Below are 16,520 nucleotides of genomic sequence, written 5' to 3' on the forward strand. Positions count from 1 at the left end.
TCAGGTAAATAAACTTACACAGATTTCATTTCCTTCACAAAGACCTCTTTTTCTTGGAGATGTCCAACAGCTAGATTCCTGAGCTAGAAATTTCAAATCTACAGGTATGATTCATTTCAAAGAGTGAATAAGAATCAAAAGGAAAATGAGAAAATAGACTTAAATCAGAGTGTGAGAACTAATCATTCCCTTGTAAAGCTTCCTTACGGCCTCTTTTCCATAAAATAAATGAGAAAAATGACTTACTAGCCCTATTAGATGCCAAGAAATTTACATATGTTATCTCTGATACTGTAACAACCTTTCATAATAGGAATTATTCCTATTTTACAGATGAAGAAATTGAGGCTCGGAGAAGAACAAAAACTTGCCTAAAATCATTTAGCCTGCAACAGCAGGATTGATATTTAAACCCAGAACCAAGGAGGGGGGTGTGTATGTGTGTTTGAGGGGGGGCAGGGGTGTCTGTCTACAGAGAAATTGCCACGAAACAGCTTTATGTAGAACTTACAGTTTAAAGGCCGGGCGCGGTGGCTCAAGCCTGTACTCCCAGCACTTTGGGAGGCCGAGACGGGCAGATCACGAGGTCAGGAGATCGAGACCATCCTGGCTAACCCGGTGAAACTCCGTCTCTACTAAAAAATACAAAAAAACTAGCCAGGTGAGGTGGCGGGTGCCTGTAGTCCCAGCTACTTGGGAGGCTGAGGCAAGAGAATGGCATGAACCCGGGAGGCGGAGCTTGCAGTGAGCTGAGATCCGGCCACTGCACTCCAGCCTGGGCGAGTCTCAAAAAAAAAAAAAAAAGCCAATGAACCTAGCTGATCCTCACTCTGCCATATCCCTTAGGACATGCAGAAAGCAGCACAATTTCTCTTCATCACATTAAGAGCTTTCTTGTCCAAACATGCTTGCTACCAAGCATCTGGAGAAAGCTGTTAGCCAAGCACGAAGCCACTACAAACCTGCAAATCTTTCTTGAAGGAACCACCAGGCCTCAGCAGAGAGGCAAATGCCTGTTTTCATAGTCGCTTTCATAAAATAGTTATTCAGAATTTATCCAAGCTTAGCAAATATGGATGAAAACAATTCTGTTTTTCTTTTATTGGAGAAGGAAGAAGATACGTATTACAAAATCTCATAATTGAGAACAAATATTTGCAAACTCTAAATCTGACCAAGAATTTGTACCCAGAATATATAAAGACTTCTTACAACTCAGTAAGAAGAAAAACCAAACAAAAACTGGGCAAGAAACCTGAATAGACATCTCACCAAAGCAAACATGAGTTGCTAAAAAGCACATGAAAAGGTACCCACTTAATTATTAGGGAAATGCAAATTAAACCACAATGAGCTATTACCATACAGTCATTAGAACAAAAAAGTTAGATAAAACCAAACCACTTTGGAAAATAGTCTGCAGTTTCTTTAAAAGTTATGCATGAGGCTGGCCATGGTGTCTCAAGCTGATAATATCAGCTACTCAGGGAAGCTGAGAAAGGAGGATCACTGGAGGTAGGAGTTCAAAGCTAAATTGAACTATGATTGCACCACTGCACTCCAGCATTGGCGACCTCATTTCTCTTTTATTATGATTATTAATATTTTATTTTATTTTTGTATTTCTAGTAGAGATGAGGTTTCACCGGGTTAACCAGGCTGGTCTCGAACTCCTGACCTCAAGTGATCCGCCCACCTCAGCCTCCCAAAGTGCTGGGATTAAAAAGAAGAAATTATGCATGAGATTAGCATAGCCTCAGTAATTCCACTCCTAGAAACCTACCCAAGAAAAATTAAAGTATGTCAACTCACAGACTTGCAGGTAATTCTTCATATCAGCACTATTCATAATAGCCAAACTGGAAACAATACAAATATCTACCAACTGGCAAACAAATAAACAAAAGGTGATACATCCCTACAATTAAATATTATTTAGCAAAAAAAAAATGATATAGTGATACATAGGACAACCTGGATGAACCTCAAAAACATTATAGTAATTGTAGAAATCTCATGCCAAAGACTACATATATCATATAATTCCATTTATATAAAATGTCCAAAAGAGACTTTTTTTTTTTTTTTTGAGACATGGTCTCGCTGTGTTGCCCACGCTGGTCTTGAACTCCTGGGCTCAAAGGATCCTCCTGCCTTGGCCTCCCAAAGTACTGGGATGCAGGCATGAGCTACCGTGCCCAGCACAAAAGAGGCAATTTTATGAAGTCAAAAAGCAGAGCAGTAGTTGCTGGGGGAGACAGGGAGGACTGGGGAGGGAGCAGGGAAAGACTACAAAAGAATTTGAAAGAATTTGGGGAATGAGGGAAATGTACTAAAACTGGACTGTGACACAACGCTATATGTTTATTAAATATCACTGAACAAGTCACTTACATTGAGTAAATTTCAGGTACAGAAATGACACCTTAATAGAACTTTTTTTGTTTGTTTTTGGTTTTGGTTTTAAGACGGAGTCTCACTCTGTCACCCAGGATGGAGTTCAGTGGCATCATCTCAGCGCACTGCAACCTCCGCCTCCTGGGTTCAAGCGATTCTTGTGCCTCAGCTTCCCAGGAGCTGGGATTACAGGCACCCGCCACCACGCCCAACTAACTTTTGTATTTTTAGTAGAGATAGGGTTTCCCCACATTGGCCAGGCTGGTTTCCAGCTCCAGACCTCAGGTGATTCCCCCGCCACGGTCTCTCAAAGTGCTGGGACTGGGCGTGAGCCACCGTGCTGGCCATAGAGCTTTTTAAAAAGCAATTGCCAAATACTTATTTATATTTATTTTCTCTCTATAGTTAGTAACTCCAAGGGAAACAAATATGTTAGAAAGGCAAAGTAATAATATTTTGTTTGGATACAAAATATTTAAATAGTCATAATAATATAATTATTATGTATTCACAAATCAGTAAATACTGAATTGACCCAAAAAATGGCTTCACTAGAAGGAAAGAGAGGGTCTATAAACTGTTCATTTCTGGCCAGGCGCAGTGGTTCATACCTGTAATCCCAACACTTTGGGAGGCTGAAGCAAGCGGATCACTTGAGGTCAGGAGTTCGAGATCAGCCTGGCCAACATGGAGGAACCCCATCTCTACTAAAAATGCAAAAATTAGTTGGGTTTGGTGGCATGCGCCTGTAATCCCAGCTACAAGGGAGGCTGAGGCACAATAATCACTTGTACCCGGGAGGTGGAGGTTGCAGTGAGCCGAGATCATAACACTGCACTCCAGCCTGGGCAACACAACGAGACCTTGTCTCAAAAAATAAAAATAAAATAAAACTGCTAATTTCTCATCTTCAACAGAGGGAAGCCAAAGAATAGTGCCAAAATTTGGACAAATCAGGAAACAGCAGAATAAGCATATTATTTATCATGGCAGTGAGCAGCAGAAGAAATAAAATGGTCTTTCCCAGGAGTGAAAAGATTTGTAACTGTTGGAAGAATGAAATGATGTAAAATGTAATAGTAAAGCTGATTACATGGATTGAGAAAAGTGCTACAAGAACGCTATAGACACTACAGCATATACCAGACCTTCATCCACTAGAGGGTGCAAGGACAACACCACAGAAGGACCTAAACTATTGATGGGTGACCTGAGGTCAGACGTTGGACAGAAGCAACAGTTTGAAAAAGCTTTGCACAAAGGCTAAAAGTGGGGTTCTAGACAACCTAATAGAAAAAAAAAAAAAAAAAGCAATTTCATACTTTCTGTAATTTAAGAGCAAAGCACAAGCATGTTCAATTAAATAAAAGAGGATCAGAAAGAAACTTATAGATTGTGAGATACAGAAGGGTTAACATTTTACTTCTGAACCATTTTAATCCAGTCTCCAGCTGGGAGGTCTTAGAGTTTGGGTGGAAAGATGGCAAGTAGGGGAGTGACTGCTAAAAAGTATGGGGTTTCTTGTGTCCGGGCGCAGAAGCTTATGACCGTAATCCCAGCACTTTGGGAGAAGGCGGGTGGAGCGCATGAACTCAGGAGTTCAAGACCAACGTGGGCAACATGGTGAAACCCCATCTCTACCAAAAATACAAAAATTAGCTGGGCATGGAGGCGTACACCTGCAGTCCCAGCTACTCAGGAGGCTGAGATGGGACGATCACTTGAGCCCGGGAGGCGGAGGCTGCAATGAGCAGAGATCACGCCACTGCACTCCAGCCTAGGTGACAAAGTGAGACTCCATCTCAAAAAAATAAAGGTATGAGGTTTCTTTAAGGTTGCATTTTTAAGGACACTAAGTATCAGAATAATGTTTTTCAAACAGGTTGCAATCCATTCGTGGGTCCAGGAAAAATTCAGCAGACATCAGTTTTGGTCAATCGTTGGTCACAATCGACAGTTTTTTGAAGGGGACAGAAAATATCACAGTACTTAGAACATGGTTAAGATAGGCAGCATTCGATAAGACTAATTCTAAGTTACGGTCAACACATACGTTTGTGTGTATACTGGGGCATGACATAAAAGCAACTGCCTCCTTGGGGTCACAGTCTTTTTTTAAGCTCAAAAGCACTAAGCTAGAACCTGAACACCCTTACCATACCCTTCATTCCACTAACTATCCCTGAGGGAATAAAAGTCATTATCATTTCTTGAACCAAGTCAAATGAGTATCACAGAAGATGCATTTGCTATTGTCCACGGCTCCCAATTTTAAAAAAGCCTCGAGAGTTCATTGCAAAAATCTGACTAAAATAAAGTTCATTTTCTACCCATGAAAAAACTGGTTAGAAAAAAGAAAAAATGTTTTGAGGAAAGAAAAGACTTTTTAAGAAAAAAACCCTTAGGTCATTTTAAATTTACCCTCTATATTAAAAGTAAGCCTGCCACTCTGAATTTAAATCTTTACTTGTCTATGTTATATTTGTCACCTCCTTTGATGTTCCCACTTGTTTCTGCTAATCAGTGGGACATATCCACATTGTGTCTTTCAACAGAATTTTAGAAAATTAAAGAAAAAAATGTAGTTTTGAGAAGTCACTGACAAGCATTTCAAATATCAAAGAATGGACCCAGTGTGGTGGTTCACATCTGTAATTCTAGCACTTTGGGAGGCTGAGGTGAGCGGATCACCTGAGGTCAGGAGTTTGAGATCAGCCTGGCCAACATGGCAAAACGCTGTCTCTACTAAAAATAGAAAAGTTAGCCAGGCTTGGTGGCATATGTCTGTAATCCCAGCTACTCAGGAGGCTGAGGCAGAAGAATCACTTGAACCCGGGAGGCGGATGTTGCAGTGAGCCGTGATTGCGCCACTTCATTCCAGACTGGGTGACAGTTTCAAAAAAAATTGACAACATGACATTTTTCTCTGTATTTAAAATAAGAAAATATAAATTTTAGATCATAAACTATTTTAACAAACAAGATAGAAAACTTGACAGAAATAAGTTATTCAAGGGACTTTCAGGTCATATGAAGACTTCATGCTCCCACATTCTCCAAAGATTCCAGAATATCTTGTCACACCAGCAAAAGAACATTCATATTCAGAGACACTGACAGAAAAATACAAAAGGGAAATACAAGACATGGAGGCTGAAAATTGGGGTTCAAGTCCCATTCTTTACTTACTACCTATGTAAGGAAGACTGGGAGATTCATTTGACAGTCTCTGTGCTTTGGTATTCTTTTATCTATAAAACAGGGATAATAAAGCCCAATCTACCTGGTTGAACTACTGTGAAGATCAAAACTGGATATACACAGGATTGCTTTGTAAACTGTAAAGAAGTACTTAGCAGACATTACTAAAAAAGAAAAGGGAAGAAAGGAAGGAAGGAAGGAAGGAAGGAAGGAAGAAAGAGAAAGAAGGAAAGAAAGGACTATACTGAGGATACTGCTAATCAACAGCACTCCTTTTTTTTTTTTTTTTTTTTTTGAGACAGAGTCTTGCTCTGTTACCTAGGCTGGAGGGCAGTGGCACAATCTCAGCTCACTGCAACCTCCAACTCCGGGATTCAAGCAATTCTCCTGCCTCAGCCTCCCGAGTAGCCGGGATTACAGGCATGCACCACCACGCCCAGCTAATTTTTTTGTATTTTTAGTAGAGATGGGGTTTCACCATATCGGCCAGGCTGGTCTCGAACTCCAGACCTTGTGATCCTCCTGCCTTGACCTCCCAAAGTGCTAGAATTACAGGCGTGAGCCACCACGCCTGGCCCTTCAGCACTACTTTCAACACTTAGTTTTGAAAGTATCCCACTGCTGAACTTCCCTTACTTGGTTAGGCCATCCCAATGAAGCAAAACAAATTATCTCTAGTTTGTGTGTATCTGCTCTAATCCTCTTCCCTACCCATCCTCCAAACTGAGTTGACTCTAAAACAATAAAACAAAATTTAGCCAATAACCACTAAGGAGACACAAAATTGATGAAACAAAAGTAAGCCTTCCCTATGGTTGATTAAAGTATAAACCTCTTTTAATCAATTAATTTGTTAAATTAACTAACGTTCTCCAGTTCCCAAGTCTAATAAAGGGATGCTTTTAACAGTCTTAGCCCACCTAAAACTAGTAAACAACTCTCTCCTATTTGCCCCCTAGCCCTTCTTCTATCAGTAGCTGAGTTGTATGCTTACCAAAAATCACTTGTGTTTATTCACCTGCCAGTTTATAGAAGTCATAAGTTCTTATAATTATATAATTAAATGTTTTATATATATATATATATATGCATCAATGAAATAAATTAGAAAAGTTTCCTTGAAAACAACTCTAATGTGAATGCTTTGTGAAAAACAAGTCAAGACACTGAAAACTTTTGCTCAAATTAGATGTGGGCAGGACAACTGTAAAAGACTGGGCAAGAAGGGGGAATCATACAAATCTAGCTACACAGTTTGACCCAAATTACTCTGAATGTCATTAAGACCTTGTTCCTCTTTAAAACAAACAAATTAGAACTCACAGATGATGCTCTGGGAGCATAGTTTATGCAAAAATTCAAGTAGTATTTCAATCACATCTATATATAAGGACCTTGACCTCATTATCAGGAAACTGAAGAGTAAACATATATTTGTTTAAATTAAAAATGCTCTATATTAAAATAAAAGTATAAAATATTTCCCCACTTCAACCAGTTGTTAAGATTAACTCATGGCCTACTAGTTCTGATCACATTGGTTAAGAAAACACTGACTGTATTTCTTTAATTAGAGAAGGATGGCCATACATCCCAGTTTACCTGGGACTGTTTGAAACTAATTATTGGCATCACTTTTTATTCTCAAAAGTGCCCAAACTTAAATGCTAAAGTTTATATGGTCACCTTATTTATAACAGACATAAAGTTGTTGCACCAAGAACGAGCGAGGGCCAGCCTTAGGACCCCCATCACTTTCCAGAAAACCCCTAAGAGCCATCCTATATAAACAATCTTAGCAAAAACAGGAAGCCTGCTGTGCAGAACAAAGCAATCTTCTAATCAGATTGCTGCTCTTAAGTTTTTCTTATATAAAAACCCTAGAGCTGATGCACACAAGTATTCTCCCACTTTAAAAATACTGCAAATCCATAAAACATTCCAGCCTTAATCAGGGCCTGGGAACACGCCTAAGCACATGCACATAAATCACAAATAAACAGTCAACTAGGAATCTAAACCACTACATGGTATCATCAATCTAAAATCCTGCCTGGCTTTATTTATTTATTCATTTATTTTTGAGACAGGGTCTTGTTCTGTCGCCCAGGCAGGAGTGCAGTGGCACAATCATAGCTCACCGCAGCCTCAATCTCCCAGGCTCAAGCGATCCTCCCACCTCAGCCTCCCAAGTAGCTGGGACTACAGGCACACACTACCACACTCGGGTGATTTTTTTAATTTTTAGTAAAGACAAGGTCTTGCTATGTTTCCCAGGCTGGTCTCCAACTCCTGGGCTCAAACAATCCTCCTGTCTTGGCCTCCCAAAGTGTTGGGATTAGAGATATAAGCCACTGCACTTGGTCCTGCATGGCCTTAGATAAAATTTCTCACTTTTCTGAACTAGTTTTCACTTATGTAAAACTGGAACAGTGTTTGTCTCCTCCACTTCCACAGAGAAACGACGTTAGTAAGTATAGTGAAATGCTCAGAGTGCTTTCTAAAAGCAATGGATTGTCATCCCATAAAGCTTCTTAACAGATCGGGAAAGAAGGCTGAGGTCACCGTGCATAAACATGCAAGAGGTGGCAGCTGGTTTTCCCTGCTCCTTTCCTTCAGGTTTTTAACTCAAATGTGCTATTGGGACTGTATATAACATGATAAAAGAATCACTAAAAAAGTGAAATGCTGGTGGTACATTTGGTGCTAACAAACTCAGTAGTAATAATCTTTAGTCAGGAGTCACAGACTTCTACGTCTGTGGTTGAGCTTGAAGAAGTCTATGAAGCCCCCACATTATTTTGTAATAATGTAAATGAGTGAATGGGCACATTCACACATGACCACATTTTCCTCTGGTCAATAAATAATTCTCCAGTACAGAGAAAAGGACCCTCAGAGAGAAGACAAATTTCAGTTCTTATTCAGCCACTTACTTGAATTGTTGCCTTGGATAAGTCACTTTACCTCTGTGTGCTTCAATTTCCTTATCTTTCCAAAGGGAATATTTGCCTTATCTACTTCAAAAGGGGTGTTTGGAAGAATAAGATGAGAAAACACCATGAAAGTGGTCCACAATAATAAAAAAAAAAAAAATAATAACTCTTTTAATATCACCATTCAGCCACTGATAAGAATCTTGTCTGCAGATGGTTCTTATCTATTTAGAAAGGAACAGTGAAAGAATAAGGAAAGCAAACAGGCCGGTGTGGTGGCACACACCTGTGACCCCAGCTACTCAGGAGGCTGAGGTGGGACGATCACTTGCACCCCGGGGGTCAAGGCTGCAGTGAGCCATGTTCATGCCACTGCACTCCAGTGTGGGTGACAGAGCAAGACCCTTTTGGTTTTGGTCTCAAAAACCAAACCAAACCAAAACAACAACAACAACAAAAAAAAAAAAAAGGGAAAGCAAATAAAGGCACAATTAAAATTCACCTTCACCCCATTCCCAGTTCCTTGATTTGCTGAGCCAAAACCATGCTGAGGAGACATAAAGATCACAAGTTCCATTTCCGCCAGCTCAGCCTGTTCAGCGACCAGTGTTTCATGCTGATAAATGCCTCTCAAATCTCAAAACACAAAGTAAGAGTTCACAAGGTTAGGCGCATTAATTAGCAGTACTCATTTGGATTCTGTATTCATCAAATACAACAAGCAGCTATTCAATATTTGCCTATTTGCACACTCTAAGATCTCTAATTCAAAGATCCAACCACAGTACAAAATAAAGCCCATGAAAATAAACTAAAATAAACCTGTCACCATCAGAATGTGCCTCAAAGTAAATTAGCAGCTTTAAACCATGGCAAAGGGCTGTAACAGGCCTGCAGCAGAGATAGCATGAGTAATGAATGTGCAGGTTACAGAAGTGGGCCCCTGCTGCAAAACAAAGAAAAAATAAAGTAGGTACAATCAAACAGACTACTTTTTTAGGCTTTAATAAATTCCTATTAACTCTTTTTGCTTAGCTCCTTATTGATCTGTAATCCCCACAAGAATACAGTTCCCTTTCAGTCTTCTAAACTCAGACTTTACATCAATTAGCTTTACCTTCCTAAATCCAGAATAAGCAACATTTTATAAATAATAAAGTAACTGCATTAGTTTGCAAGACTAGATTAAGAGACTAACTATGACCCCTTTATTACATGTCCTAGGTGAAAAGTACAGGATGAAACAGAAACTGTCACTACCTTTAAAGCAGCCCATAGGACTGCAGTTCTCAAGCGCACTACATAGCAGAATCACCTTTGGGATTTATAAACATTTGAATGGGTAAGCCCAACCTTAACTTACCCAATCAGAATCTCTGTAGGGTGGATCTCCAGGTATGAGAATTTTTTCTGATATATGACTAAGATATAAAAGTACTATCAAAGGGTATAAGTTTCCCAGCTTAGAGAAGCTCTAGCACAGACACAAACCAGAAAGAAAAACAAATAAATCTTTATATTTTCTTTAGATTTGGGATAAATGGCCCTATCTTTTACCAAAAGCTTCCATCTTCAATATCAACAGTGATGAACTCAGTGGGGGATGAACACAGAGATAACAACACTTCTTCTCTCCATGCCCTATCTGGGGCCAATCTGACATCAACTCAGCACCAAAAGTGCAAGAATTGGACAAATACTCTCAAATCTGAAAGGCCTGCAAATAGGTGACTACTGATTATCAACCATCCTAGTTTTTGTTTTCTTGTAGTTGTTGTTTTTGTTTGTTTTTTGTCTTGTTTTTGAGACAAATTCTCACTCTGTCACTCAGGCTGGAATGCAATGGTGCAGTCTCAGCTCACTGCAATCTCCGCCTCCCCAGTTCAAGCGATTCTCCTGCCTTAGCCTCCCGAGTAGCCAGGACTACAGGTGCGCACCACCACGACTGGCTAATTTTTGTATTTTTAGTAGAGACGGGGTTTCACTATGCTGGCCAGGCTGGTCTCGAACTCCTGACCTCATGATCCACCCACCTTGGCCTCCCAAAGTGCTGGGATTACAGGTGTGAGCCACCGCACCCAGCCGACCATCCTAGTTTTTAAGATCCGCTTCAGGAGCTCTGATGAGATTCAGTGAACTTCTGGAAAGGACACTATGAACTCTTTCGTTTAGCACTATAACTCATATCCCTTGGACAAGTAGAACAATGGTAGTTTTTTTTTTTTGACAACCCTGTAAGGAATAATGGCATTCCAAGATATTTCTAGGAGCTACCCTTTCAAATCTCCTGAAGAACGTCAATATCTCCAAACAGCAAGGAGACAAATTTCTTTTGGAGGCAAGGTGATTTAAGCCACACCATTTCTCTAAGAGGAAGCCTTACCTGTTCTTCTATCCTAGCTCTGCTTCAACGTCATGTGCTCAAGTCTTCAAAGAGCAAAAAGATAGGGAAGGCATTTTATACACTTGCCTAAACCATACTGAGGGTGTCTCGTAGGAAGCAGTTCTGCTCTGACCCATAACAGGGCCTGGGCTTTTCCAGTCATCCTCCCATCTAACAAAGAAAGGCGGCAGAAACTTCACTTTCTTAAGCAAGCCTTCCCTGATTAAAACCATAAGGCTGAATTCCCCCAGGGAGGAGAATGGAATTTTCTTGCTACAGATCATTACAAGGACTCAAAAACTCTGTGCAGGCAGGGGCTAACTGGCAGGTAATAAAGAGACAAGTCCAGCATTCAGAATTATGAGGCATCGAGAAAACCAGGTCAAAAAATTATTATGTAGCGTGGAGAAGAAAATACAAAAGCAATCGTGACTGTGCTTGAGTAATTATTTTCTCTTATAATATCCACAATTTTAATAACATAATACTTACAGAATTTTAAAATATGCTTAATTTACATCCGTAAAAGTACATTCATTGCTGAAACAAGCCACATTCCCTTTCAAAGTAAGTAATTTCAGGAAATGTTCTCTATCATAGCAACCCTTTGATGAAGCACACCACACACATACATCATCTGAGTTACAAACAGCAGACACCAACCTGGCTGTCCCGCGCTGGGAATCCATGATAACCTGGAGTCAGAGGCTCGTTCTATGAGAAAGACAAGAAAAATATCAAACTATGAGATGAAAGAAAATGTTAAGAATAATCAAAATCATCCAAACTGATCAAATATAAATTTCTGCCCTGGTTCCTAAAATGTTCCATTAACTGTATTCCACCCTACCTAAGTGTATATATCTCCTCATTAAGCCTCTACACTGGCAAAAACAAAAAACAGTATTTGCTTAGGAGCACTATTCAGAAAAACTGTTTTCCTCCTTATACAGCTAAATCTGTTTCCTTTCCAGGATATCTTAGGCAGGGTGCTACTGAGACTGGGGTCAGAGTAATTCCTAACTTCATCATACACTGTGGGACTTCAGCATCCCCAGTCCCAACTCACAGTAAGCCACTAGCACCTCTAAACACTAGGATAACTAAAAACTTGTTGGTTTATTTCCAAATGTCCTCTGGATGGAAAGTGGACAAGTACCAACCCTGCTGAGAACTGCCTCTTGACCCAGAAAAGTTCTAGGTCCTCGTCTCTATCAACCTGTTTCCCCTCAGTTTTTACTTTTGTATTTATTTATTTTTTGTTTCATCCCCTCAGTTCTCTTAAATCTGGATGAAATTCAACCTCTGTTCAAGACTTTCTCTACTACTCTATATCATCCTATGGACTTAAGTGACTCCTCTTAATATTTAATATTTAATTAGCTTACTTGTGCAGCTTACTTTTTACGTTATTTATGATTCTAATTAATCTTATTTTTTAAAGGTATATCATGTTGAGTATCTGTCTCTTCTTCACTTTAAACCACTAAATCAAGATCCTTGAGGGCAAGGATGATAGCTAATAAAAGCTATGCAAACCCTAATTTAGTATAAGGTCATATAACATGAACACTCATTTCCAGCTTATTTGACCCATTCAATCATTCAGTTAACATATACTAATATTAAAATTTTCCAAGCACTGTTAGTTGACTGATGGAGTAAAGAATATGAATAAAAACAAGGCCCTTGCTTTCAAGGCAACTTTTAAATGAGGGAAGATACATGTGCACACAAAGGACTAAATGAGAACATACAGTGCTTTTGTAATCTTCAAAGTGCTCAACATCGTTACTTAGATATTCATCCTTTTCTTCCATTCATTTGTACTTTCATTCCTACTAGCAGAACAGCGTAAAAGAAATTTTCATTGATAGGACTTTTGAATACAACAATAGAGGAAACTTTCCACTAATTGGTAGGTTGACTATATTCAGATATTTGATAGTCAAAAGCATGAAAGTCCGAAGACAACTTAAGCTCACTGCAGAGACCCTGTGTCTTGTTCATCATGATTTCCCTGAGATCTAGCACAGTATCTAACACACGTAGACACCCAAAAGAATGTGTAAATAAATACATGGAGCTAAATAACCAGAAAAATGTGTAGGAATTCAGTCACTGAGGCAATCATAGACAATCCAAGTTCTCTTTATCTATTCCTATGAACCTATTTTGGACATTTTAATATTTACAGTCTCCTCAAAGAAAGCACATTAGACACTGAGGATAACTGCCTTTAAAAAAAATCATGGGTACCAAAACAATCTTGTAAAAGAAGAAAAAAGTTGAAGGACTCCCACTTCCTGATGCCACAGTTTACTACAAAGCAACAATAATCAAGAGAGTGTAATACTAACATAAGGATACACACATAAACCAACAGAATACAACTGAGAGTCCAGAAACATGCCCTTACAGTTATGTGTCATCAAAGGGAAAAGGACAGTCTTTTCAACAAACGACACTAAGACAACTGGACATCCACATGGTAAAAGAATGAAGTTGGAACCCCACCCCACACTATAAACAATATTAACTCAAAATAGAGCATATTTAAAACCATAAAACTCTTTAAAAAAAGATAAAGCTAATCTTCATGACCTTTGATTAGACAACAGTTTCTTCAATGTGACACCAAAAGCACAACCGACAAAGGAAAACAAATAAATTAGACTTCATCAAAATGTAAAACTTTTGGCTGAGTGCAGTGGTTCATGCCTGTAATCCCAGCACTTTGGGAGACCAAAGGAGAACTGCTTGAGGCCAGGAGTTTAAGACCAGCCTGGGTAACACAGTGAAACCCATCTCTACAAAAAATTTCAAAAAATAGCTGGATGTGGTGGCGCACACCTGCAGTCCTAGCTATTCAGGAGGCTGAGACAGGAAGATCGCCTCAGCCTGGGAGTTTGAGGCTTCAGTAAGCGATGATCGCACCACTGCACTCTAGCCTGGGACAACAGAGCAAGCACACTTTCTTAAAAAAAAAAATTTTTTTTTTTAAAGATTGGGTGCAGTGACTTACACCTGTAATCCCAGCACTTTAGGAAAACAAGGTGAGAGGGTCTCTTGAGCCCAGTTCAAGACCAGCCTGGGCAACTTAGTGAGACCCCACTTCTACCAAAAAAAAATTATTTAAATTATGTTTTGTGCTTCAAAGAATACCATCAAGAAAATAAAAAGATAACCCACAGAATGGGAGAAAATATTTGCAAGTCATATGTTTGATAAGGAATGTGTATCCCAAATACATAAAGAACTCTTAAAACTCAAGAACAAAAGGACGAATAACTTAAAAATTGGCAAAATATTTGAATAGACAGTTCTCCAAAAGAGATGTGCAAATGGCCAGTAAGTACATGGAGATGCTCAATATCATAAGTCATTATGCAAATCAAAACCACATTGAGATAAAACTCACACTCATCAGAATGGTTATAATCAAAAAGACAGACAACAATAAGTATTGTCATAGATGCGGAGAAATCAGAATTCTTCCACACTGCGGGTGGGAATGTAAAATGGTACAGCTGCTCTGGAAACAGCTGGATAGTCCTTCCATTAAACATAGAGTTATATGACCGAGCAATTCCACACCTGTGTATATAACTAAGAAAACTGAAAACATATGTCCACACAAGATAATACACATAAATATTCATAGCAGCATTACTTCATAATAACCAAACAGCAAGAAAAAAACAAATATCCGTCGATTGATGAATGGATAAATGAAGTATGGTACATCTATAGTGGAATATTATTCAGTAATTTTAAAAAATAAAGTACAGATACAACACAGATGAATACTGAAAACACCATGCTTGAAAACAGACACAAAAGGCCACAAATGATATAACTCAACTCGTTTGAAATGTCAAGAATAGGCAGATTCATAGAGACAGAAAATATATTAGTGGTTCCAGGGACTAGCGGGAAGAAACGAGCAGTGACTGGTAACGGCTACGAGGTTTATCTGGGGGGAGATGACAATGTTCTGGAATTAGATATTAGTGATGGATGCACACATTCATTATTATACTAAAAACCACTGAAACACTAAAAGCACTTCATAAAGGTGAGATTTATGGTCTGTGAATTATATCTCATTAAATTATTTAAAAATAATAATAGTTATAGGCAATGTTGGCTATTTTTCATACTGATTTTTATAGGGGAAACATGCAGTTTAGATTTTAACAAAAGAACAAGGCTCCTTCCGAAATGCACAAGTGCCTTTTATTTGTTCTGGATTCTACAAATTTACTTCCACACACCATTCTCTACAAATTTTAACAATGATGATGATAACCCCCCGATATTGAGCACCTAATCAGTACAGTTCCAGGATGGAGGGGAAGAGGAAGAGATAGAGGCAAAGAGAATGAGCTAATATAGTAGTATACAAAAATACATTTCCTATCACTGGGGAAACTAACTGAGAGAAGGTAAGTAACTGGCCCGATAACACATAGTATTAAATGGGAAAGTCAAACTGCCAACCTGTGTCTGCTGGACTACAAAGCCATTATTCTTTCCATTTTTCCAGGTCTCATCCCTTCTATTCATTCCACATTATCCCCTTACAAGAAACATTTCATGATTGTCTAAGAAGGGCATTAAGAAAGTAATCAAAAATCCCAAAAGCATATTAACAGAAATTCATCACTCCCAGGGGACATCCCACATATGAACCATATTCCATGAAATCCTGGAGTTCAACAATGCAAAAAAAACAAAAACAAAACAAACAAACAAAAAGTCCTATAAGGAAAAGATCACATTTGTATAAGCCGGTATTGTCAAAAACTTCAATAGAAAAGTTGGTCCTAACAGGTTGCACAGAGATGTGTCAGAGGAAATGGATTTACTCCTCCACCTGCCTTAGCAAAGCATTACTCTTCTTTATTTCCTACCTCTCAGATTAAGGCTATTTGGAACTCTCAAGCCCTCCTTGCATATACCCATCTCTTACACATGCATTAATTTTGCATGATTTTGAATTTTACAGACATGGATCCTATTGCAGGTATTCTTTAGTAATTTGGCATTTTTGCTCGATACTATGTATCAAAGCAAAGATTCATCTCCACTAGTGCACATAACTATTTTACTAACTATGATTGCCATTTGGTATTCTCTTATAAACTATAAACATGTCAAATAAATTACTTATCTTTCCTATTTTCCTGTTAATGGATAATTGAACTGTTTCCAGTTATAGTTTTTCTGCTCACACCATGCTGCCTATGAACATTCGTTTAGATTTGAGATACCATGTTTCACTTACGAGATTAGCAAAAATGGAAACACCATAAATAGGCAAAAAGATGAGTCAATGGATACTCTCACACCTAACAGTGGGAATAGAAGTATATTGGGACCCTGTTATGGAAAGTAATTTAACAGTACTATCAAAATATTGAATGCATATACCTTCTTGTAACTTCACATCTCTATCTAGACAAAGAAGCATGTGCAAAGATTTTCAAAACAATGTTGTTTGCCATAGTGAAAAACAAGAAAAAAACCTGTTTCCATTAATAACAAGGTAATAGTGTTATCAATTATTGCAAAATTTCAACATTCCACCTGAACGAGTT

At 38.7% G+C, this 16,520-nt stretch overlaps 1 protein-coding gene across 23 annotated transcripts in view; it reads right to left on the reverse strand.

Annotated features, from left to right (window-relative positions):
* The window catches only part of RBFOX2 (RNA binding fox-1 homolog 2), a 303,630-nt gene that overhangs the window by 197,608 nt on the left and 89,502 nt on the right, over positions 1–16,520 (reverse strand). For all 23 annotated transcript variants that reach the window (XR_004442258.1, XM_033232813.1, XM_033232806.1 and 20 more), the window contains exon 2: positions 11,581–11,631. Coding sequence is in view for 22 of the 23 variants with exons in the window: in XM_033232813.1 (XP_033088704.1) it covers positions 11,581–11,631 (51 nt within the window). In the remaining variant the exon portion in view is untranslated. The remainder of the gene's footprint in view (positions 1–11,580; positions 11,632–16,520) is intronic.

Source organism: Trachypithecus francoisi, unplaced genomic scaffold (assembly GCF_009764315.1).
Source record: "Trachypithecus francoisi isolate TF-2019V2 unplaced genomic scaffold, Tfra_2.0 Lachesis_group14, whole genome shotgun sequence".
In the NCBI taxonomy this organism is placed as follows: domain Eukaryota; kingdom Metazoa; phylum Chordata; class Mammalia; order Primates; family Cercopithecidae; genus Trachypithecus; species Trachypithecus francoisi.